At 28.3% G+C, this 24,980-nt stretch overlaps 6 protein-coding genes across 6 annotated transcripts; 4 read left to right on the top strand and 2 right to left on the bottom strand.

Moving 5' to 3' along the window:
- Positions 1-2,550: 2,550 nt before the first annotated feature.
- On the bottom strand, positions 2,551-3,801 carry OCT59_002070 (uncharacterized protein; the record flags this gene model as incomplete). Its single annotated transcript, XM_066144240.1, has 8 exons — positions 2,551-2,580; positions 2,659-2,691; positions 2,983-3,003; positions 3,104-3,165; positions 3,224-3,257; positions 3,329-3,354; positions 3,559-3,576; positions 3,660-3,801. The coding sequence occupies 8 exons, from the start codon at positions 3,799-3,801 to the stop codon at positions 2,551-2,553; spliced, it is 366 nt and encodes a 121-aa protein (XP_065995421.1).
- A 2,171-nt stretch (positions 3,802-5,972) lies between these two features.
- OCT59_002069 (uncharacterized protein) lies at positions 5,973-6,266 on the top strand (the record flags this gene model as incomplete). The annotated part of the gene is made up of 1 exon (XM_066144239.1): positions 5,973-6,266. One exon carries the CDS (start codon positions 5,973-5,975, stop codon positions 6,264-6,266), a length of 294 nt encoding a protein of 97 aa, XP_065995420.1.
- A 2,462-nt stretch (positions 6,267-8,728) lies between these two features.
- OCT59_002068 (uncharacterized protein) lies at positions 8,729-12,946 on the top strand (the record flags this gene model as incomplete). Its single annotated transcript, XM_066144238.1, has 6 exons — positions 8,729-8,932; positions 9,012-9,081; positions 9,177-9,358; positions 9,446-9,806; positions 9,902-10,005; positions 10,202-12,946. The coding sequence occupies 6 exons, from the start codon at positions 8,729-8,731 to the stop codon at positions 12,944-12,946; spliced, it is 3,666 nt and encodes a 1,221-aa protein (XP_065995419.1).
- A 1,449-nt stretch (positions 12,947-14,395) lies between these two features.
- On the top strand, positions 14,396-15,354 carry OCT59_002067 (Ubiquitin-conjugating enzyme E2 4; the record flags this gene model as incomplete). The annotated part of the gene is made up of 6 exons (XM_025323565.2): positions 14,396-14,470; positions 14,533-14,637; positions 14,724-14,801; positions 14,891-14,996; positions 15,087-15,128; positions 15,248-15,354. 6 exons carry the CDS (start codon positions 14,396-14,398, stop codon positions 15,352-15,354), a joined length of 513 nt encoding a protein of 170 aa, XP_025174211.1.
- A 1,077-nt stretch (positions 15,355-16,431) lies between these two features.
- OCT59_002066 (uncharacterized protein) lies at positions 16,432-18,596 on the bottom strand (the record flags this gene model as incomplete). The annotated part of the gene is made up of 5 exons (XM_066144237.1): positions 16,432-17,611; positions 17,686-17,763; positions 17,871-17,998; positions 18,088-18,149; positions 18,218-18,596. The coding sequence occupies 5 exons, from the start codon at positions 18,594-18,596 to the stop codon at positions 16,432-16,434; spliced, it is 1,827 nt and encodes a 608-aa protein (XP_065995418.1).
- Positions 18,597-21,195: 2,599 nt separating this feature from the next.
- OCT59_002065 (uncharacterized protein) lies at positions 21,196-21,486 on the top strand (the record flags this gene model as incomplete). The annotated part of the gene is made up of 1 exon (XM_066144236.1): positions 21,196-21,486. The coding sequence occupies one exon, from the start codon at positions 21,196-21,198 to the stop codon at positions 21,484-21,486; it is 291 nt and encodes a 96-aa protein (XP_065995417.1).
- Between the last annotated feature and the right edge of the window lie 3,494 nt (positions 21,487-24,980).

Genomic DNA, 24,980 nt, shown 5'->3' with positions numbered 1-24,980 from the left:
AAGTTAAAGGATTTCATTTATTTAAAAGGGATTAAAGGAAATTAAAAAAGTTTAATTATATCAATTATTAAGCGCAATACGTTTCAAATTAATGTTTATAAAAATAATATTAACAAATTTAATTTGTTTAAACTGACAAAAACAGTAATCTAAAGAAAATAATTAATATCTACGTTCAAAGTTTGGATTCAATCTGATACGAAGGGAAGGTCTAGTTTGAGACATAATAAAAATACGTTAAACAGGAAAGAACAAGCGTCAGCCGGGCTCATTTTCTAACGTTTTGCCCGCAGCTAGCCATAAATTTTTTTCATCCATAAAACTTTTATTTTTTTCGCAGCTCAATAAAGGGACTCTTTACGTACTTATATATTACATGAATGAAACCTTTCACTAGAAGCAATACAACATATTTGTTTAACTAGAATTATACTTTATACTTTAGAGTTTAAATGATCACTTACAATAATATTTATTTTATCGAGTTTTTAATTATTACCTTTGTGTTTATCTTAATAATAATATAGGATTCCCTATAATAAATTTATTCCGTGTTTTTTATTCTGTTATTTCCATATTCGCTTAATATCCGATTTGAGTATAAAGTTGACAAATTATTCATCATTTTTTTTTATTTTTATCTTTATTTCACAGAGTAAAGAAAGTTTCAGTACAGACTACAAGAGACTTTATACAAATAGAATCGAAAGTTGTTATAAAATAGAAAACTGCAAACTAAGTCGCCTAGAAGACAACTTTTGCGACACGTGATCATTTTTCTGGATATAACAAAATAGCACACAACAGAAAAATAAAATTGCGAAATAAAAAACAAATTAATATGAAAAGACAGAGAAAAAAAAATTAATTTATAAGAAAATAAATCTATTGTATCTACTCGAATGTAAAAAATTAGAAGTCCATCAGACTTGAAGTCTTGAATAGATAATATTGTTTAGAAACGCACCTTATGGGGAACTTTAGCGTTATAATGTTTTATCCAAAATATATATTCTACTTACATAATTGATATCGGAAAATTATTTTTTCATAAAATAAAGAAATTAAAGCACTGTATGATAAAGTTTATTAATAAATTAAATGTAGAATAAAGGTTATAATAATTATTTTAACCCTTTAAATTAATTTATTTGCATAACTTTTTCTTATTTTTTAATAAATTAATAAAATTCACAAGATTTTCCTGCACTCAAAAAAATTACATATATACATACTGTACTGTTATATATATATTACTATTATATTTTATATATGATATACATTATTCACATCCTATAAATCAATTATTAACTGCACACCAATATGTTTTTTTTTTATTGAGTATACAAGCCACATTACTATCAAAAAAAAGAAATTTGTATAACTGCACGATGAACATTTAGAAAAAAATTTGTCGACAAACGTTTATATATACTTCATTCACAAATCTCACTTTATTTACTTTATTTGAATATTAGATTATATGTAATCTGATGACTCCAAATAAATATATTAGACATTTTTAAAAATCCGTTTATTGGTCAGATTTCATTTAATTTTTAATGAGCCAATCTTTCAAGTGGAACATCATAGGACCCAGAAATATAAAAAAAAAAAATCATGAAAATCTTTCCTTTTTTGATAATCTTTGATAATGCCAGTCAGAATTTTATTTCCCGATATGGTAACCGACTGACATTATCATAATTCCGGCCCTGAAAAAATGAAATTTTTTCATCACCTGACCCCATATATATATTTCTGGGTCCTAATATCATAGGGGTTCGATCCGATTTTTTAAAGGCAATCCGGATTAAATTCGGATTCCATTTACTGTATCCGTTAAATCTGGTTGATAATCCGGATTTGAAAATTATACGGATAATCCGTAAGTTCCATCAACTCAGATTTAGGAAATCGAAATTCTTTTATTTTAAAACTGTGTGAAATAATTTTACTTTATTGAAGAAAGTTTACTCACTTTATTGAAGAGACTTATTGAAAATACTTCATTTACAATATTTTATTAAAAAACCTTTATTAAAGAAACCTAATCTATCTCAACATGACTTGTTTCATCTTCGTCCCATTCTGATGCAAAAACATGCATTGTTTTAATATTTCTTTTTAAAAATAGTATTTTAGCCACTAAATTTGTGTCTAAATTTGTCCTTTTAGTATTGATAAGATTTCCGGCATCTGAGAATAACCGCTCACTTGACACTGATGTCGCAGGAACTGCAAGATATTTTCGGGCAATTTTGGCAAGTTTTGGAAACATTTGCAACCGTAATTTCCACCAAATTAAAGGATTTTCGGGTTCCAATGCTAATGGTAATGTCAAATAATTTGGAATTTCATCAACAATTGGTGTGCTTAAATATGATTTATTCCCCTTTTTATTTTTAATTTGCCGCCGTTGACGATATTCTTTATGTGAACGTGAAGGTTCTGCATCATATGAAGCTGGGTTGTTTAATGGTTCAGATGCTGGTATTTCCACTTCATCAAATTCACTGCAGAGTTTTTGGATAATTCGTTGTTTTTCATCTAGGAAATCCAAGCTTTTATAACGAGGATCTAATAAAGCTGCCATTAAACCAAGATCATTTGGAATGCACTATAAATATTTTGTTTTACTTTTTCTAAAACACCTACTGTATTTAATTGATTTTCAATTGAAATCTTCTTCTTTGTAATATTACTTATAATTTCATCATCATCAAAGTCAGTTTGTTGTGTTGTGTTTCTACAGCTTCTGATTCAAATACAGTGTCCTCATTTGAAAATCATCACTATTTAACGGTGCTTCAGTAGCTAAATCAAAAATCATTTCTTTTGTTGGAATAACTTGGCTTAAGGCAATATATGAATTTCCAGAAAATTCACGTGTTGCCTCCTCAAATGGCATTAGCAAATCAACAAGTTGATCCAACAACTCCCATTCATCATCATTAAGTAACAATCTCTTCAATCTATTACCATCTTTCTTGATTTCCCAATCTGTTGATGTGGATAAATCAGTCTGTAGTTGAATAATAGCATCCTTTAAAAAAAATAAACGATCCCAAGCATAATAAGACAAGTTCCATCGTGTGGATACATCTTGAATACAACGCAAAATATCTCTATAGCCAAGTTTTCTCTGCACCTGCTCTAACCTTTCTACCTGTTTTTAATATTGAAAAAAATTAATTAGTCTTCTTGCATGTGCTACTATGACTTCGTGCAAAATCAGTAATTTTAGAGTTTCGCGGCTAAAAATTAACATTATGATAGTATTTAAAAAAGATTTTAATAAATACACAACAGTCAATATTAAATTTACCTTTTTTGAAATATCTGCATCATCATCTGGTACAATATTATGTTTATCTCTAAGATGCACGATCAAATTGCCCGTTGAACTTCCACTTCTTCCACATTTATATTTGACCACATTTTATTCCATTTTTATCTAAAATATTGCAAACTCGGATCTCTTCACCTTTATCATTAACCTTTTTTCAAAATACTCCTAAGTAAATGATGGTTTTTTACGCTTATATTTAATATTACTAGTCTCAGGAAGTTCGCCTAGATAAAAAAAAATTTAATTATATTAATAATATAAATAATAATTTATTGCAATTTATAATCTTTAAAAATTTAAACCCTACCTTTTTCTTTGATTTCTGAGGATATTGTAGAAAAGGGAAGGGTTCCTTGAATGGCATGTGGTTTTCTAGTAATTACTGACTCATGTGAAGTTTTTGAACTTTCAGGTGCTTCAATTTGCTGTTCTAACACAACATCTGTCATCTCAAAGTTAAAATCTTCATTGGGATAAAAATCTGAGCTATATGCCATAATAGAGGTTTTACATTTCAGGAAAAAAATAGTTGGGCAAGTTCCATAAGAGATAAAGGAGTGAAAATAAAAATGGTATGGGAGTAAATGGAATATAATAAAAATAGGGATAAAATGTGCCAAAATGAGAAAAATTAATTTCAAAAAAAAGATAAATCATTAAATTAAATATTAGGATTAAAGACCAACATAATTTTTATTTAAAAATTAAAATTTAAATTTCGAAAAAATTTTTTTTCGATCCCAATTTATATTATTACAATCCGGATTATAATCCGGATGATCAACAATGTGTAATCCGATAATTTTACGGATCCATCCGCCGGATGAGGATATCCGATTTTAATTCGAATGATCAGATCAACCGGATTACGTATCGAACCCCTATAATATCATCTTCAAATGTTCATTTTCAATGTCAGATTCCGCTCATTAAATGATACCGAAAAATTTCAGCTACCCTGTAAAAAAAGTCAATCCATTTTTTATATTATCATCTTTTTTCCGTAAAAGGCTCGTATTTCCGGAATTAATAGCCTTATATCACGGAATTTTATCAAATTATTTACATTTTTCCGTGAATGGATCCGTGAAAGGCTCATTTTTACGGAGTTTCTACAGAAATAACGGATAAAATTTTTTATAGGGCTAAACAGCAGACTCAAATAAATTTTTTGAAATTGTAATACTTTTTTTACCTTATGAAAAATCTTTATTCGAATATTATTTCTTTACGGGTAAAAGAGGAAAGTATCCTCTACATTTAAAGTGAACAGCAACTAGTTTAAAATGCAATTTGAAGATTCTTTTCGTGATCTAAATTTGATTTGTAAATTTATTAAAAGAAGATAAACGCAATAGAGAAACTGCTACTCATAAAAGTTTATGAAGTACGAAAAGACATTACGAATTAAAAATGAAGAAATCGAGAAATTAACACGAGAACTGAAAAAGTGAAAAAAATATTACGTGAATCATAATATTGCATTATCCAAAGAACTCACTTCAGTAGAGAAAAAATTTGAAGATTTAAACATCACATCAGCTAAGAGAATATCAGATTTAGTTTCTATTATAGATGCTAAATGAAAAATTATTAAGATTGATACTAAACCACGAACTTGTGGTGCATTTTCCAGATTCAACTATTAAATTAAAATCATATTGATAATTGATATAGCAGTATAAATGAAAAAAAATCTGGGAATTTATTTTTCAAAAGTTTACTTCTATGGCCTTGGAAGTGAGAAATTAGGCGAGGCTTGATCGAATGGAGACTATGGAATCCATTTTTATATCGTGAGTTTTACGGGATACTGATGGGCCCATTGTTCTTTCTATAGGGTATGCATGGTTTTTTCTCTTAAGATGCTGCTTAAGTAAGATTATACGGATAAGGAAATTCCTTTACAATACCGACTCACTTCTATCAGTTTGTTAACAGGCTTTGAAGAATTTGTTTCTTCTTCTCATGACTAAATCCATTATCTTTTTCCATTTGCTTCTTAGTTTTCTCTGCGATGAAAACTTCACGTTGTGATTTATAAACTGAAAATGGAATCGTAACCTCTTTTCATTTTTCTTTGCTTTGAATTCGCCTTCTGCTATAGGTTCCCAACCTACATTATATAACCCAAGCAAGGACAGAGAAATCGAAAAAATTTTTTGATTTTCTTTTTTTCTCCCTTTCTCTCCCCCTTCAAAAATACAATTTTCGATGACTTTTCCTTAATTCGTGATTGTGTAACAATAGGTGAAAAACTAGGGCAAATAAAAATAATCGGCTTTGCGATTATCTCGTGATCCCGTAATTCAATTCGATTAACTTTTTTTGTTGTATACCTTATAAAAAAAACACAATTATTTAGTAGCTTTTAGCGTTAACCGTTATTCGCTATTTGACCCTGTGTTATTTTCTTCGTCATCATCACACGAAATTTATTTAATTTTGCATCAAATTATACCACAAAGTCTCTATGACTTAAGTTTTTCAATATGAAAACTACTCGTTTTATATATTTGAATTTTTTATTTTGTTACAACAAACGCTTTATCAACATATTTGGCCTCAACACAATTCACATTTACGTGCCTGGGAGTGTGCACGTGATATTACCTCGAAGATGAAACGACGTAAGAACATCAAGAAACGTCATTTTCCTCGTCGCACCGCCGGTCACCTGACCAAATTCCGTTCCTCCTTACTTACGACCAACTCTTCACCTAGACCCTCACCCATGGCGAACACTTCAACTTCTGCCAGGACTTCAAGCACTTCTCAACATGAACATCCTTTCCGTGCAGGTTCTTCGGCTTCGCCTCGCTATTCACGGTCTTTTGTTCCTTTATGGTTGATTTTGGTCACTTCTAATTACTTATATTCGAGTGATTGGGCTTACGTTACCCTACTTATGTAGATTTTTTAGATGAGAATAATTCTTTTATTTCTTCACTTCATTTTATTCCCTTACTTCATCATTCGACAATGCAGGTTATTCCTTTTTGAATAACAGGCAGGACGATCTCTCACGTGGAGGTTAGTGTATTTGTTTTAATCGAGTTCACTTGGCTTTGTAGTTAATTTTCGTTGGCTCATGTATTCATGTATTAGTTTAACCCCCGTCTTTGTCTAAACTCTTAAAATAAAATAAAATAAAAAACCTTATAAAAAAAGTAGATACGCCGGTTTTTTATATGTTTTTTCAGTGTTCCAGTATACAAAACGTGACTTGCAAGATACGGAATTGTGCATTTTTCGTATCTCAAAACGTATCTAGAGCATACAAAACGTATTTTTCAGTATAAAAAACGTATCTACTTTTTTTATAGGGATAGCTCTCCCTCTACAAAATAAAAAAAAAAGATCGCCGAAATTGGACCAATAGATCGTGAGATAATCATAAAACCGATTTTTTTCAGAACATATCGGATTCGAAATATGGAATCCAGTCATCTTCCGAAAAAAATTCGGTTTTTGCGATTATCTCGTGGTCAGTGATTCAATTTCGATTAACTTTTTGTTGTTGTGTAACTCTCTACACCTCTGCAATATAAAAAGATCGTCGAAATTGGATCAATAATAGATTGTGAGATAATCGTAAAACCGATTTTTTTTAATTTGCCCCTAGCGATTATAGTGATTTTCAATTAACTTTTTTTTAATGATTACTAGTTGCAACCTGAGGATTGGTTGTAATGCTGGCTGGAATTATATGATCAACATATAAATTTTGCTTTTTTGAATTTGTTAACGTCACGGTCGTCACGTCGTCACGACGTCACAATAAACTGGCCAATGGAAGTAAGGTTGCACAATTTAGAATTTATTTATACAGGTAATCTAAAACGTTACAAATTTTAATTACGAGATAAGTCAAACTGTTCAAGTTATTAACAATCTTCTACTATTCAGTTATTCTCCCACAAATTAAAAAACACCGACAGGTATTATCAGAAATAAAGATATAGTGTTGTAAATGTGAAGTGATATTCGATTAATATTTGTTTTACCTGTAATAATTTTTCATTTCTTTATGCAAAAATTTGACTAGTGCGCATTGGTAGAATTCAAGTTAGAACTCGAGATAACTCGAGTCAAAGCCTTAGTGCGGGTCAAATTAATTGTAATTTTGCTCAACTCCGCACTATGGATAACGTTCTACCGATCATGTGCACTCGAGTCAGAATTTTTGAGTGTAAAGAGTCATTTTGACAACGGTTTTCAAATTTTCCATATGATATTGCATTATGATAAATGCCAATTTTTGAGAAATTTGACAATGAGGTTGTTTTAGGATTAAAATTGACAAGAATCAAGAATTAACAACCCTGTTATTAATTCTAGCATACGATATATATATATTAAATATTTTACTTTTTCAGCTGAAACAGCGCAATACTCAAAGGAAATACATAAAATATGAAAGACAACGAATTTTCTTATCGCTTGAGAAATTTAGCCGTGAAAGTGACAAATTAATTGAATCATTGGTTCCTTTGAATTGCCACAAGAAACAAAAATGATACTCGATTAAACAACGAGGAAATTCAAAAAAATAAAGAGATCAGAAACTGGTTCGATATACCGATAACGACGATATGTAGTTCTTGAATCAAAGTATGAGAAAACTTATATTTATCTATTTATACTTTAGACCAAATAAATAGTTTTATGGTTATTTTAGTTATAATAATGAATCCTAACTCAGGTATTTGGATCCTATGATTGGGCATCATTTGAAGATAATCAATGTCATCATTATTTACATAAAAAAAAATAATAATTTGCGATACAATAAAAACATGTCTAAAAAGCAAAGCTTTATTTGTTGATTCACTGTTACACTTACAGTTTTTAGTGTTTGATAGAAATTTCTTTTTTACTAATAACTTCAACTCATTGAAAGGAACCTGATGACGCGTTCCACCTGGCGCAACAGGCGCAACAACCGATAATCTGTGTGGAAATAACTTCAATAATGAATGAAAGCAAATAGCCCCAATATATTTAATTCTGTGTTACCAAATAATAACTAATAATGTAAATCATTGTGTCAATAAAATCTTTGTTAAGACAAAAAAGTTTAGTTGTAAAACCTTAATGAAAGACAGGGTTCAACGTACAGGGGTTGGCGTATTTACTATTTGGGATAAAATTTGCAGAAGTCATGTGAAATTACAATGAGATATCGAAAAAAGAAATGGATGAAACAGTTTAACAACGGTAGAATTAGAAAAGATTTGTTATTGGTTAATAAATATGGAAATAGGTGAAAGAAACTTGAAACCGGCTTATCATGTCTTTATACGCAGTATTTATCGATTGCCGTTTTTATTTCAATTATAAATTCGGACGGAATTTTTTTTTTAAAAAAAAAAAATGTCTTCAGGAGAAGAACCCATTAATTGGTTAGAGAATGAAGATAATGTCAAACATTATGAATATTCAGAATTTAAGGACGTACGACTAATAGGAACTGGCGCTTTTGGAAATGTTTTTTGTGGTCATTTAGAAAATAAGACTTACGCCTTAAAATCATTTAATAATGATGATGAACAAACTCTCAAAAGTATTGTTAAAGAGGTAAATTATTACTAAATTTCATAATTATTTTACAAACTTTTATACAGGATGATTTATATATAATACTTTTGTGTTGTAGCTAACGTTACATACGATCGTTCATCTTCACGAAAATATTATACAATTCTTTGGAATCACGATAGAAACCGGTAATTTTTAATAATGATACAATTAAGAAATAAATACCTTTTTTTATAATGTAAAAATATAACGTTATTATTACTATTCATTTCTTATTATTCAGACACAATACGTCAAGTAAAAAAGTACTCGCTAGTATTAGAATATGCTGATAGTGGTTCATTAAAAACTTATTTAAAGAAGCACTTCAGTGAACTTGGATGGAATGATAAAGTTGACTTAGCATTGCAATTGGCAAATGCTATATTATTTTTACATAAAAACGATATTATTCACCGTGATTTGGTAATATACTGTATATTATTTGCTTATTATTAATTCAATTCAATTCAATTAATTATTAATATAGATTTTTTTTTATTGTAATTGAAGCATGCAGATAATATACTTGTACATCAAGGAAAAATTAAATTAGCAGATTTTGGTTTGTCAAAAAGAATTGCCGAACCAACAAGTTTAACAACAGAAATGCTTGGCGTCGTGCCTTATATTGATCCAAGAAGTTTTAATAATCAATATAATGTTTATCTTAATCAAAATAAACATTACAGCTTAAATAAAAAATCCGATATATACAGTATTGGAGTTATTATGTGGCTAATTTCAAGCGGACGACGACCATTTTATCCTGAAGGTGTAAAATATGATATAAGTCTAGTCTTATCTATACGTGACGGTTATCGAGAAAAAATTATTAGTGGTACTCCCGCTGATTATAGTAATTTATATACTAGTAAGTTATAATAATATTTACCAGATTCTTTTTTTTTTCGTCTCAAATAAATACAGCATTAGTTATTTATTATATATGCGTATAATTTAAATTAGGATGTTGGAAAGGTAATCCAAATGAACGTCCAGATATACAAGATGTTGTTTCAGAGCTTCAAACAATTTTTAAAAGTGATATGCTTACGAATACTCGAACGCAGGTCGATCTTTTCGAACGAAGGAAATGTATTAACAACGAACGATTTTAGCCGAGAAATTTCAAATAGTATAAATAAAAGTCTATTAATAGAGAATATACCTAATATTATTGAGGCTAGAAGTGATTCATCAAGAATTTCAATGACTGATTCATTAAATTATTTAACTGTCAATAAATTAATTAAAATTATAATTAAGAAACATAGTCAAGGTATTACTTTTGATATTTTTGATCAAATTCAACAACTTATTAATGAAGAAATCTTACAATTAAATCAAACCGTTGATAATTTTATAAATTGGCTAACGAATAATCAGAAAGAAGCAAAATATAACTGGTTTTTGGGATTATTTTATTATTATAAGATTATAAATATTGTTACAGAAGAAGACAAAGTTAAAGTATTCCAATTATTTTCAAAAGCATCAGAAGTTAACTTTTCATTAGCCCAAATTTATCTTGCTATTTGTTATATTGAAGGATATGGAACAGAAAAAAATCAATATTTAGCATTTGAATGGTATAAAAAATCTGTAAACAATAAAAGTACTATTGGACAGCTTTATTTGGGTTATTGTTATGAAAATGGTATTGGAATTGAAAAGGATGAAAAACACGCAGTTTATTGGTACGAAAAGGCGAATAATGATAACATTATAACGGCAAAACTTTATCTTGCAAATTACTACAAATTAGGAAAAGGAGTTAAAAAAGATGAAAAAAAGGCATTTGAATATTATAAAATACTGGCTGAGGATAATGAAATTGCTGACGCTCAACTTCAATTAGGAAACTGTTATAATCATGGAATTGGAACGAAAAAAGATAATATTCTAGCTAAATGTTGGTATAGTAAAGCAAGAAAAAGTGGAAGTATTGCTGCAAAAGATATTCCCAAAGATTGTGAGATTAATTCTCATAAAATATTAATCTCTAAAAGATTAAATCAATTTCGTCTATATTATTTTGGAAAATTGCTATTAAGAATGAGATATGATAAAGCATTTCATTATTTTGAAAAAGCAGCAGAAATTGGAAATAAAGTTGCACAACATAATCTGGGTTGTTGTTATAGAGATGGTATAGGAGGTGTAGAAAAAAATGAAAGAAGGGCTTTTGAATTATTTAAGAAATCAGCTGAACAAAGTTATACAGATGGAATATTTCGATTAGGGTATTGTTATGATAAAGGAGTTGGGACTAGTATTAATAAAGTAAAAGCTTTTCAATTATATGAATGTGCTGCTAAGAAAGGAAATCTTGAAGCTCAAAATAATCTTGGACATTTATATGAAAAAGGTGAAGGAACTGAAAAGGATTTGAAAGAAGCAATTCGTTGGTATAAAGAAGCGTCAGATAATGGGAATAGGTTATCACAGTATAATTTAGCCGTATGTTATGAAAATGAAATAGGTGTTAAAAAAAGTGATGATAAAGCATTTGGATATTATAAAAAATCAGCTAAATATAGACGTCCATATACATTAAATTTGTTTTATGGAAATGAAATAAATTTTGAAAAGGATATTATTAAAGCTTTTGAATATTATAAAAAAGCATCTAAACAAAAGTATATAGAAGCACAATATAAAGTAGCATATTTTTATGATAAAGGAATTGGAACCAAGACTAATAAAAAAGAGGCATTTAAATTATACAAAAAGTTGGCTAAAAGAGGAAATAAATTTGCACAAATTAGACTTGGAACTTTTTATGAAAAAGAAAAGAAATTTGAAGAAGCTTTTTATTGGTATAATGAAGCGAAAGAAAACGAAATAGCATTATTTAATTTAGGAAGATGTTATGAATATGGAATAGGTATTGAAAAAAATGAAAATAAAGCATTTGAATGTTACGAGAAATCAGCTGATCAAGGATATACAGATGGAAAATTCCGGCTTGGTAATTTTTATAATGAAGGTATTGGTACTGAAATTAATAAAGAAAAAGCATATGAGTTATATAAAGATGCAGCAGAAAATGGAAATAAATTAGCACAAAACGTTCTTGGTTTCTTCTATGAAAAAGGTCATGGGACTGAAAAAAATGTGGAAACGGCATTCTTTTGGTATGAAAAGGCAGCAGTTAATGGAAATGAGATAGCACAATATAATTTAGGTATATGTTATGAAAACGGAATAGGTGTTAAAAAAGATGAAAATAAAGCGTTTGAATATTATATAAAATCGGCTGAACAAGGATACCTCAACGCGAAATATAGAGTTGCTGAGTGTTATTATAAAGGAATTGGTACCGATATTAATAAAGAAGAAGCATTGAAATTATATGAAGAGACAGCTGAAAAACAAAATAAGTCTGCGCAATATAGTCTTGGATCATTATATGAAAATGGGGATGGAATTGAAAAGAATGATGAAATGGCTTTTTTTTGGTATGAAAAAGCGGTAAATAATGGAAGCGAAATAGCATTATATAATTTAGGCAGATGTTACGAACTTGGAATAGGCGTTAAAAAGAATGAAGTTAAGGCTTTTGGATATTATAAGAAATCAAATGAACAAGGATATCCAAATGCGAAATATAAGGTTGCTGAATGTTATAATAAAGGAATTGGTACTGATACCGATAAAAAAGAAGCGTTGAAATTATATAAAGAAGCAGCTGAAAAAGAAAATAAGTTTGCACAATATAGTCTTGGATCATTATATGAAAATGGGGATGGAATTGAAAAGAATGATGAAACGGCTTTTTTTTGGTATGAAAAAGCAGCAAATAATGGAAGTGAAGTAGCATTATATAATTTAGGCAGATGTTACGAACATGGAATAGGTGTTAAAAGGGATGAAGTTGAAGCTTTCAAATTTTATGAAAGGTCAAATAAACTTGGATATCCAAATGCACAATATAAAATTGCATATTATGGAAATAAAGAAATTGAGTTACATGAGAAAACCGTTGATAAAGAATATAAATTTTTATAATTTTTATATTAATAATTATTAAATAATAATACTGTGATATATGAGTGAACGTTGCCAGGCGCGACGCGGGATAACAATTGCCATATGTCCTAATTACATATATACTAGTGATAAATTTCAAAATAATTAAAATAATTAAATCTAATATATAGCTTATTAAATTTTGTATTATATATATCTAGTAAAATAAAATAAATATTTTATTGATCATGGCGCAGTAATTGTAATATCACGTGATTACATGCAAAAGCGGAAGGGTAAAAAATGTTAAATTGAAAAAAAAAAATTTTTAAGTCTCTATATTTCTGTCATAAAAAATAATAATTGAATAATCAATCATGTAAAGTATACTTTTTTAATAGCACTTTCCTTGAGTTGCCTTTTGTGATTCTTCAATATTGACATTAAATTGCTTTGACGCCTTTTCCTCAGCACTATAAATAATTATTTTTTGTACTTATTTGATAGATTAACTTTCCAAGTTACTTATGTACTTGACAAAGGCAACTCATTTGCGCACATCTCATGATATTGTAGGTCATAAAATTGTCTTACATAAAAATTTCAGACTACCAAAATTTTAACATCAATATTATATATCAAGTATTCTTTATAAATTTACCTTATCATGTTATTTAGAGATAGTAATATGCAAGATTTCGTGAAAAATGTGATAGAAAAATGTGATAATAAAGGGATAACCATGGTTATAGCAAATTTACAAACTCTAAACATAAAAATATCTACAGTTTCGTATTTTTTAAATGACTAATGGTACGTAACTAAATATGAAGTTCATATTCTTCTATTAAATGGTAACAAGAGAAATCAAATAGTATTTAAATAAAAACATTTTCTTGAAAAACATATGAGCGAATGGATTCCTTTTTTTTTTTATATTTGATTTCTCAGCAATATAATTTTTGTTCGTAAATATTAATTTGAAATTTTTCAAAATGATTTCAATGATTTCTGAAAATATAAATAATATTTGAATGACGAAAAGAGAATTCATTTACGGAATTACGAATAGCGTGTTTTTGAGCTTGTGTAATGTAACTTTCCGGATAAGAATTGGGCCTATAACTAGTTATAAAAGGGGATTGTCTAAAAGCCGTGTTCGATCACGTACCTTGATTGGTCACTATAAATAGCCAGATATTATGATTGGCTTATGATCACGGGAACGAACATGGCTTTAGGCGAACCCAGCCGACCCCTATAAAAGGAAATCTAAATGCACGTATCACTAAACCAATTATGATCCGAAAATACCATTTTTGGAATCAAAGAAAATAAAAATAGTTGTTATCGACCATCTGACCTATTTATTTAACGAGCATTATAAATTTCTTTTTTGGCGATTAATTTTGATTCATTTGTAATGCAACAATAAAAACATAAAAGCGAAAAAACATCAATTTCTGTAATTTTTTCTCTAACAACGAAATGGGCGAAAAGAACAAAATGGATTACGATATTGACCATATTGAACTTGAGACGACTCTTAAGAGTATTCGTAAAGTGAGTTTTATGAAATTTTTTTAATACTTAAAACTTTATTATTAATTTCAATCGTTTGTTAGGAAAAACATGATATAGATAATGATCCAACGCCGCTTATCAGTGCTGCTCCTATTGGGGATGGGGATGATGACCTTCTTCATTGGGAAGCTGCAATTATCGGTCCCGTAAGCAATATTACTTTCTTCATTACTAATTAATTTTTTTTTTTTACACCAGATTTTAACTTTAATTTTACATTTTTATCGAATAGCCTAACTCTCCGTATTCGAGTGGTGTATTTTTCCTTGATATTCATTTCCCCATAGGTTATCCATTGAAACCGCCAACGGTGTATATTTTATATAATTGTGTTCATTTGTGTTGTGTGTATATTTTTGATCGTAAGAACTTATTCTCAGTCTCTCATATATACCCAAGGTAATCTTTAAAACAAAAGTTTATCATCCAAATATCAACGGTGATGGATGTATAGGTCTAGACTGCCTAGGTCCTCTATGGTCACCAGTATTAACCATTTCAAAATGTAATTTACACTAATTGTAAATAAAATTGTTATAATAATTCTTTAAGGCAAAAAAGTTATTAATTAAAAATATAATGATTTCTCTCCAAGTGTTATTATCAATTTGTTCATTGTTGACTGATCCAAATCCAGGTATGTATTATTTAATATTCAACATAAAAAAATAATATGTTGATATTTTTATTTTTTTATTTATCCCAAATTAAAAAAAAAACTTTCTTCTTACTCAAATGAAATTTTTTAATTATTAGAAATTACGTTTGACTCCGAAATTGCTCACATATATAAAACTGATCGCTCTCGTTATGAAGATATTGCATGGGAATGGACATGCAAATACGCCAGTGATTATAATTAATTTAGTGTATCTTTTTGAATATTTATATATTTTTTTTTATATAATTAATTATAGTAATAAAACCAAATACGTAAATAGTTGTCTCAAAAAATAAATACACGAAACAGCAGTCGAAACATGTTAATATTATTACTTATTATTATACTAAGTAATGTCATGTTTTCATGTGTTGTTTCGAGAATTATTTTTGAATATGGATTGAAAATTTAACTTCTCGCGAAACTGATACTTCTTTTGGTACATAGGATTTCAGGATGCAATTATTCAGTGATACGCTTGGCTTTGGCAGGGATTGAATTGTAGTTCGCACCATCACCCTTATTTAAACATTCTTTTAATAACCTCTACTAAATGTGTAAATATTTCAAAGTTTCAATAATTGATTTTTTAGTTTAACTTCGGAGTTATCTTTCACTTTTATAATTTTACAGTATATAAACCTCACTTTAGAAGTTTTAGGAGTTTTATTTATATTTTTATATTCCTTAGCTACTTATAATTTAAGACATTGAGTTCTTATTATTGAAAATTTTAACATTATTTTATTACTTACGGCGCTATTTAAATTATTTGAAGAATTATTAAATTTAAGACCCATTATTTTTGGTTCAAAAACTTTAGTAATTCTGGCCTAATTTACAATTCCAGCCAGAATTAATAAGTCACATGCAGCCGTTAGTTATGCTGCGCCATCAATCAATGATATCAAATAATTTGTTACGCATAAAGAAAGTAGTGGCAAATCGCATAATATTGTTATGGTGCTCAAACTGCCCGCAACAGGCTAATGGTGAGTTAATAGAAAAAATTGTCCTACTCATTGATCGCTTAAATAGTTTTTACGAAATATTATTATAAAATTATAAAAATTTTTAAACGAATTTTATTATTTTAAAATGATAGTTCTCTCAGTATGTGTGATACATGTTATCTAATGAAAAAAAATAAAATGCGAGAAAAATTTTTGTAAAATCAAAGAAAAAAAAAAAACAGTGTAACTAAAATTATTATTATTAATTATTATTACTATAATGATTTATATTCTAAAAATATTTAAAATATCTTATTGACTAATTTTTAATCGTCACTTCTAATTTCATTAATTACAATTGCATTTAACATTTTTCGAGTTGTCCTCTTTTGAAGATCATGTTCTAAGCATAAAGCAACGACATCTTCCGGTATAGTTTCTTTTTTCAAAGTATCTTGAAGTTCTATAATTCCCATAACCATACCAATTTCGACGTGCCATTCAATGTGACAATGGAAAGCCCAAACACCAGGATTATCAGTGATGAAACGAATAACCAAAAATCCATTTCCAGGAATAGTTACAGTATCACGAACGACAGGATTTTTCTTGTTATATTTGCTTTCATCAGGGACATCACCTTTTTCACCAACAAACATTATAGCGAATACATGTCCATGCATGTGAAATGGATGATCGGCATTGTTATCGTTTTTTACATAAATTTCTGCAATACCACCATTGTGATTAAGAATCACAGAATTCTGATCTTTTGGTAAATCTTTAGCAGCGATATCTCTTGTGATTTTATTGATCGTTGGATCATTCAATTGAGGTACGAACGAAGAGTTATTAATTAAAGCTTCTAATCTTTGATTCTTATCCGCTCCGAACGTAATGGTAATATTGACAAAATCAGTAACATGACCATCATATTTAGTGATGGGTTTAATAGGTTTTAAATGTTTTTTGTCAAGATCACGACAAGGAGTAAAATCATCATCGAATTCTTTCGAATTTGGACTATTTTTTGCACCTTCATAATGAAGTATACCAAGACCATCCCAGTCGATAGCGGAATTAAAATTAATTGTTGCATTATTATTTGGAGTACATCTTTTATCTAGAGTTCCACGAATAAAATAGTTTCCAACTGGTTGGTTAGCATCAACAATCACGGAATAACGTTGACCGACAGCAACGGGTAATTTTTTAATTATGGTTGGTTTAAGATATATTCCTTCCGATTCTATAACCTTAAGTTTATGTTGATCAATAGAGAAGACGAAAACACCATCTGCAGCGGAATTGATTATACGGAAACGATATTTTTTATTCTTTTTAACATTATATACGGGTAATGGTTGATCAGAATTACATTTGGATCCAGGGGGAGCTGCAGTACAGTTATATCTACCAAGACCGGATATAAGTGGAGAATCTGGAATAGGGCGAAAACCACTATAACCTGGAGCGTCCTGAAGTGGTAAGAGAACACCAGTTGTACTATATAATAATAAATAGAAATAATTTTAAAGCATATAACAAATTTTTGAAATTCATTACAAGAAAATATTTACTTATGATGCCAATCTGATAACATGACAAGGTATTCAAAATCGTATTGTTTTAAATATGGATCATCTGGGTCGTGAATACTTTTTTTTTTTGATCGAGTTAAAAAATATAAATTATTGACAATAAGTATATATGTATAAAAATATCAAGATTCATTTTTTTGATAAAAAAAAAAATCAAAATTTACACAAGTGATCCACGTAAACCATCAACGTATTGGGCAAAAAAATGAGAGTGATACCAGTAGGTACCATGTTGATCGGTTGTACTAAAATTATAGACTAAAGAAACATCGTTTGGAATTGGACATTGAGTCTAATTACGAAAGGGATTATTTTTTGATTATTAAAGAAGATCTGGAAAAAAAAGGAAAGAAAACTATGATAAAAAAATTGTCTACTTACTTGTCCTGGAACTCCGTCGTACCAATTTGTACCATGTTGAAACATACCATGCCAGTGAACAGCTAAAAATAATAGTGAATATATGTCAATGACAATCTTTATAACAATTATAAATTATAAACAAACATACTTGCTGGATCATCAAAGTGGTTTGTTACATTTATAACAAGTCTATCTCCTTTATTTGCTTGAATAAGTGGACCAGGATGTTGACCGTTTACACTCCAAACAGTTCTTTCAAAACCATCAGGTGACATTTTAACTTTTTTTAATGTCAATTGATAATAACGAGTTACAGGTTTATTAGTGAAAGTAAGATGTGTAATGGGTTTAAAATAATCGGTTTTAATAAATTTGTATGGTTCATTAAGATTTGTAATTTCATTAGTATAATCTTTCAAATGAAGACTATCCCCACTAACGGTGTGAACGCTTGTTTCAATAGCTACAGATCCAATCACAAATAATGAGATAAAGAGGATTAAAATCCTCTTAAGATTAAATTTCATTTTTAATAAGGTCATAAATTGAAATTTATTATTAATTGTACCTTAAAATTAAAAGGTGAGGAAACATAAAAGAAGAGAATTTCTTGAAACCTTTTATATAAAAATCGAGGCCAATTTTTCTTTAAGCAGTTTATTTACTTCATTCGACATTTTACTACATTATTAACGTGAATTCAATTTTGTTTACCCCATATGCTTCTTGACGTTATGCTACATTACGAACATAATGCAATATTATTTTAACAAACAAAGACTTTATCGTGTATAATCTAATTTAAACAATTAACTCCTTATTTCTTTTTTTTTCTTGACTAAATCGTTCAACTTACTAAAAATAACAGAATTATGGCTTTTTATGATTTTGCGATTTGTCCTCAGTATTTGTTAAAAAAGTTCAAATAAATATGCGATGAGAAAATTTTAAAATTAAAATAGTACAAAAAAGCTAATCTTGATTTATATATAATTATTCCGGATCAAAGTATTATACCAATTGAGCGTAAAATGATCATCAATTTAATCCTCTTCGGTAATAGTTACATTAATAAACGAATAAAATTCTTATTGCTATTTAAGGGACAATTTTAACTCATCTATTGTAATACACTAACTTTATTTATCAAATATCAGAATATTCAAGAATTAAGAATAAAAGAAAGATATTATAACTGGATTCCTAAATGTAAAATACCCTCAAACCTTAAAATTTTATCGATAAATCATTAAGCTTGGCAATAATCATAAATTTATTTTAATAATTATATAATAATAGAACCATTGTTATTTCATTCTTTCTCTTTCTAAAAAAAAAAAAAGACTTACTTTTATTTTTGGAACTCACACAATTAAGGTTTTACTGTACATTTGTTTCAGATTTTTGATTGGCAGAAAATCATTATTATACTCTAACCGAAATTTACAAACATCAAATAATAATGTGTGAAATAAATGAAATAACCTTTTTCCTAAAAATACTATCCATTTAACACATTAATACAATCAATTAATAGTTTATCTGTTTTTTTTTTATTTTGATAAAATTGTGAAAGAATAAAAATGCCCTCCACGTGATAATCACCACGATCTTCAGAATATTTATATAGTCATTATTTATACCTACTATATTTAATACTTTATAATTATTATTTGAGAATGTGTAAATTGAGATAATTTTGCTATATGAAATTTAACTCTAATAATTATCCGCGTGAAATATTTTTTTCCATACACAGTTCTGAATTTTATTTTATCATGAAATAATTATGATAAAAAAAATAAAAATAAATACAGTAAAATAAATAAATAAAAAAAAAATGATCAACATGCTGCGGATACCTGCACGACCAGAATTAAAGTTTAAACCGCGAGTTACCATTAATATTAGACATTATTATTTCATTATTATGTTTATAATGATTCTCAACTTCTTTTCCAAGGTAGATTAGATTCCAAGTTTTAAGTTAATTCTTTTATTAAGAATCTTTTAATTGTTTTCGAATTATAAAACCTTATCGTCAATGATTACTGTTTTTCTAATTTTTTTTTAAAAATGTGCACCCTATAAAAAATTTTATCCGTTATTTCTGTAGAAACTCCGTAAAGATTAGCCTTTCCCGGATCCATTCACGGAAAATGTAAATAATTCGATAAATTCCGTGATATAAGGTTATTAATTCCGGAAATATGAACCTTTTACGGGAATATGAAAAATGGATCGACTTTTTTTACAGGGGTAAGCTCAAAACACAAATTGTAAACTTCATCTACAAAAAAAAATGCGAACCAAATGTACCAATTAAGTGCAAGTGAGTGAACAACCGGGTTGGATTTTTGAAACCTGATCATTTATAATGTATAAAAAAAATTGATTTTATTTTTGGGCCGTAATTATTATTATAAAACGCATCACTGGTGTTGAGCTACGTATATATCACGTGATCATAATTATTTCAATAATATGATAAAGTAACAAACACGTTTAATTCGACGTCAAATTTGTTTATCGGATAAAATTTTTGTTCCTCCCCCACTTAAAAATTTTACTATTGCCGTTCCCCGTTTAAAAATTTTGCCGTTGTCGATTTTTGCACGTGACAGTATCGCTGAACTTCACGAAATTGAAATTCTGGAATACACCTTTGACATTTAACGAATAATGAACAACTGTCTGATGGATTTTTTAAAGATGAGGAAGCTGAAAACGAAGAATCACTGTATCCAGCTGCGCCAGAAATGGTTTTTACAGATTGAAAAATCTAGACGAGTAAGTTGTAGAAACTAAAATAGCAAATTTTCACTTGTTATCACAGTTACAGCACTTATTTTAGTGTTTTATTAGGTGGCTTAATAATGGATTAAAACAAGGATTTGCTTTTACAATTACTCGTAGTGACAAATAGGTTATTTCGACACCGTACTTATGCATGTATGAAGGGACTAGCGTATATAGTTACTGTATATACCACGAAAAGCAGCACATAAAATGAACGTAATGCAAGACACCATACGGACAATTGTAAATTTGCTTATCACCGGAAAAGACAATCTTGTCTAAAAAGTTGATGGTGAACATAATCATGCACTTGTGGAAAATATTGGTATGATTGCATCACGTTATCGCAAGCTTGATCCTGATGATATAAAACTTCTTGCAACCTGTGGAGTTCGTGCTGGTGCAATTATAGAAGTTTTACAAAAGAAACATCCAGACAAATACGTTCATGCTCGCATTGTATATAACGTTGACCAAGTTATTCAACACAAAAATAGTGGTACTGGTGATGCAGGTTCAATGTATTTTGAGCTTACGAAGCAACAACAAGAAGATTCAACCTTTTATGTGGATGCATATTTTGAAGGCAAAGATAATCATCTCGCAAGACTCTCTTGATGCGTCTAAGTCAGCTGCAACTATGGCGCCGGTTTCATGATGTAATTTTGTTTGATACAGCAGCAAAAAACAAACCATTATTCAATAATATTATGTGATAATTTTAATAGACAACCATAATCGTTCTCGTTATCTCATATAACAGTAAAAGTTTTATTATATTTATCATGGTATCAATTCTAAACCTTTAATAGTTATTATTTTAATATAAAGTTTAATATTTTAATTGCCTATCTGACTAAGAACGGTACCGTTGTAAAATTTGATGTATGATTTTTAGCTTATTCCTAGCTTGAACTTTCCGTATACAGTGTATAGTATAATTTTTATGACATCACTCGGGTTTCCAACCTTTTGGTATACTAATAGTAGAATCTGTCACGTGTACAATGCAAACTTTTTTTAAAAAATTGCAAATATGTATTTTTTTTAGCCTATTCCTCTTCCTTGAGTTACACTGATCAGTTATGTTAAATATACGTGAAGAACATCCCATTTTTCTTTACCACAAAATTTCATATTAAAATAACATGCCATAATACCAGAATGTAAAAGTCATAGACGATACTCTAAATCTCATTTTATCCATAAAGTAAGCATGTAAGAGAAATAAAAATCACGTTATATGTAACCTTAATAACCTAGAGTTTGTATCAATTTTTTTAATTTATTTAGATTACAAAATTTTTATATATACAAGTAAATTACAAACTTAGGATATCTAACAACTAATAAGCTGTGTCGATATTATTGCCTTAAGTGTTGAAAATGATTAAAAGATAATATTTTTATAAATTTTTGAATTATTTAAATTTAGATAATATATAAAAAAGGTGCATTTGTTCCTCAGATTTAATATTACTCACCCCAAGTCATAAGTAAATTCGTAGAGCAAGCAAAATTACATGATTTGAAGTACTTAACTGAAACTTGCTGTTATAATTGTTAAAAGCTATAATAAAGTTTTAAATGACCTGTGTTAAATTAAAGTTAACTTTCATATACAATACGCATTTATTAATAATCTTTGGACCATGTTATTAATACATTTGTGAAAATTTAAATTGAATGATCAAAATAGGATTAATTTGAAAATTTTCTTTTTAATTTATAGTGTTTCTAACTTAGCCAAGTCTTTTAAAAAGCTTGTTGTCACCTGATCACCAACGTTTAGGTGCAACAGGACCCCGGATAATTATAATAGAGGTCACATCCGCAGTACTAATTAAAAATTCAATGAAATATACATAATTTTTGCCGTTTTGATATACATTTTTATCATATGACCTTTATACATATTAAAAATATCCTTTTTTATCATATGACTAATAATATTTTTTTTTTTTACAAGAAATACTATATTTCATATTAAATTTATTCAGCATTATCATTATTGACTTTGTAGCAATAATCAATTGTAATTTATATATAACTGAATTAAAAAAACTATAGATTGCCATTTCTTTTTTTCCTACAATTAAAAATCCCATATTTTCAGTAAAATTTTTGCAATTTCCTAAATAATAAATGAACAAATGACTAGGAATATGTGAAAACAAAACATATTTTGGTTCATCCATTAAAAAACATCCAAAAATATTTGGAATCTGTTCTATATAAACATATACTGAAATATAAGAAAGTGAATTAATACAGCTAATACTATCAACATAAGAATGATAATTTGTTAATTTATGATACATAGCCAAAAATTGAACAAGGCAAATTTTTGATCCCAAAAGTGCAAATGCGTAACCATCATGATTGGCGGGATTTTCCAAAGTAACATTTGCAATGCTAATGCTTGAAAGCTAAATAAATTATAATACAAATTATAAATTAATATAAATTTGCAAACAATAATCTGGAGCATTTTGATAACTTTCTAATACTTCTAAACGTGTTCTATTTTGCCATTTTTTAGTTCTTAAATGTCCAGTTTTTGCACCATCATTTTGAGCTAAAGCAACTAAGTAAATTTGATAAATTTATTACATTGCGGTAAATTTATCATATAAAATGAAAGATTTAATATCGTGATAAATTTATCTAATATAAAATGGTCGTTTGCTAATTATATTGAAAATTGATGTAACACTGCATATGATATTTCCCAAATATACGCTTTTATTAGAAAATCACATGTGACCTTATACTTTTTTTACTGTGACCTAATTTGATGGTACTCTATTTTGACATGTAACGTTTTCTTAAAATACCCATTTTTTCATATGACCTTTCCATTAAAAATGCAAAATTATATACTTTTTTTGCATATGACCTTTATTATAATTATCCGGGGTCCTGGTGCAACAACATTGGTCAGGAGGGAAAATAGAAGGAAAAGCGAGAGAGGGGAAAGGGGAAAAAGCAAGGAAATAGGGAAGGGAAAGGGAAGAATGAAGGAAGGGGAGTAGGGCAGTTATATTGTCTTCTCAAGAGTAAGTGTATATCAACATATTAAGGTCTTTATAGACAATGGTGAGAACTGCAAGACAAGAAACATTGTATACTGTGAAATATTTCATTCTATAAATAGAATTCACATTTTAAAAATAACATTTTTTATATAAAACAATTTTTCATATATAATATTTTATATATAACATTCATACACAATTCACTTTTATTAGTATAAATATATAAATTATATAAATTTATTAGATTATTTTCTTCTAACCTTATCATACTGTAAATAATATTATTAAAATACTAAGTCTGTTTCATTGTTACTTTTCTCGACTTGATGGGCAAGTTTTATTTCCATGACAGGTTACTCCTAGTTTTATATATACAAATTCAAATTTTATGATCACAGCTCTCATTTAGAATTCGCAATTTTAGGAATAATTCAATGATTTTAAATTTGAATATAGTCAACAATGCAAGAATTTGGTTAACACTTTTTAAAATTCAAAATGTTAGTTAAGATAGGTCAAAAATCAAAACCTGGCTCAGGATTATCATAAAAGACTATGAAAATGCAATAAAATTTCAGAATAAAATCTTTGAAATGCAATATCTTGGCTTCTAGTGATTGGATTTATGTGATTTTAGGCTTGTTTAAAAGCTCTTAACTCAACCTACCCAATGATATAAAAACTGCATAGCGCAATGACTGCTATTTAGATATTTCGGCTAACTACACAATTATAGAAAATATGGAGTTTTTATTTTTTTTCTTTTTGTTGTCTTTTTTTTCCTAAGATAAATGTTGCCAAATAAGCAATGAGCCAATCAAAATTTAGACGCCACAAAAAACACGTAGGGGTGAAAAATTTGGTGGTGTTACTGGGGTAAATTAGGTGCGTTACGGAAAACAATTTTTTTAACATCATTACACGAAATAAATTTTTTTTTACACATAAACATATGAACTTATTTATTTTTTACTTTATTCAAATCGCTAAATTTAGTGGCGCCACAGAAAAATTTTTTATCAGCCCGCATCGTAACTTTAAACAAAAATCAATTTTAGAATCTTCCATCGAAAC

Source organism: Rhizophagus irregularis, chromosome 10, assembly GCF_026210795.1.
Source record: "Rhizophagus irregularis chromosome 10, complete sequence".
Lineage (NCBI taxonomy): Eukaryota > Fungi > Glomeromycota > Glomeromycetes > Glomerales > Glomeraceae > Rhizophagus > Rhizophagus irregularis.
Note: the sequence above shows the minus strand (reverse complement) of the source record. Positions and strands in the feature narration are given on the sequence as shown.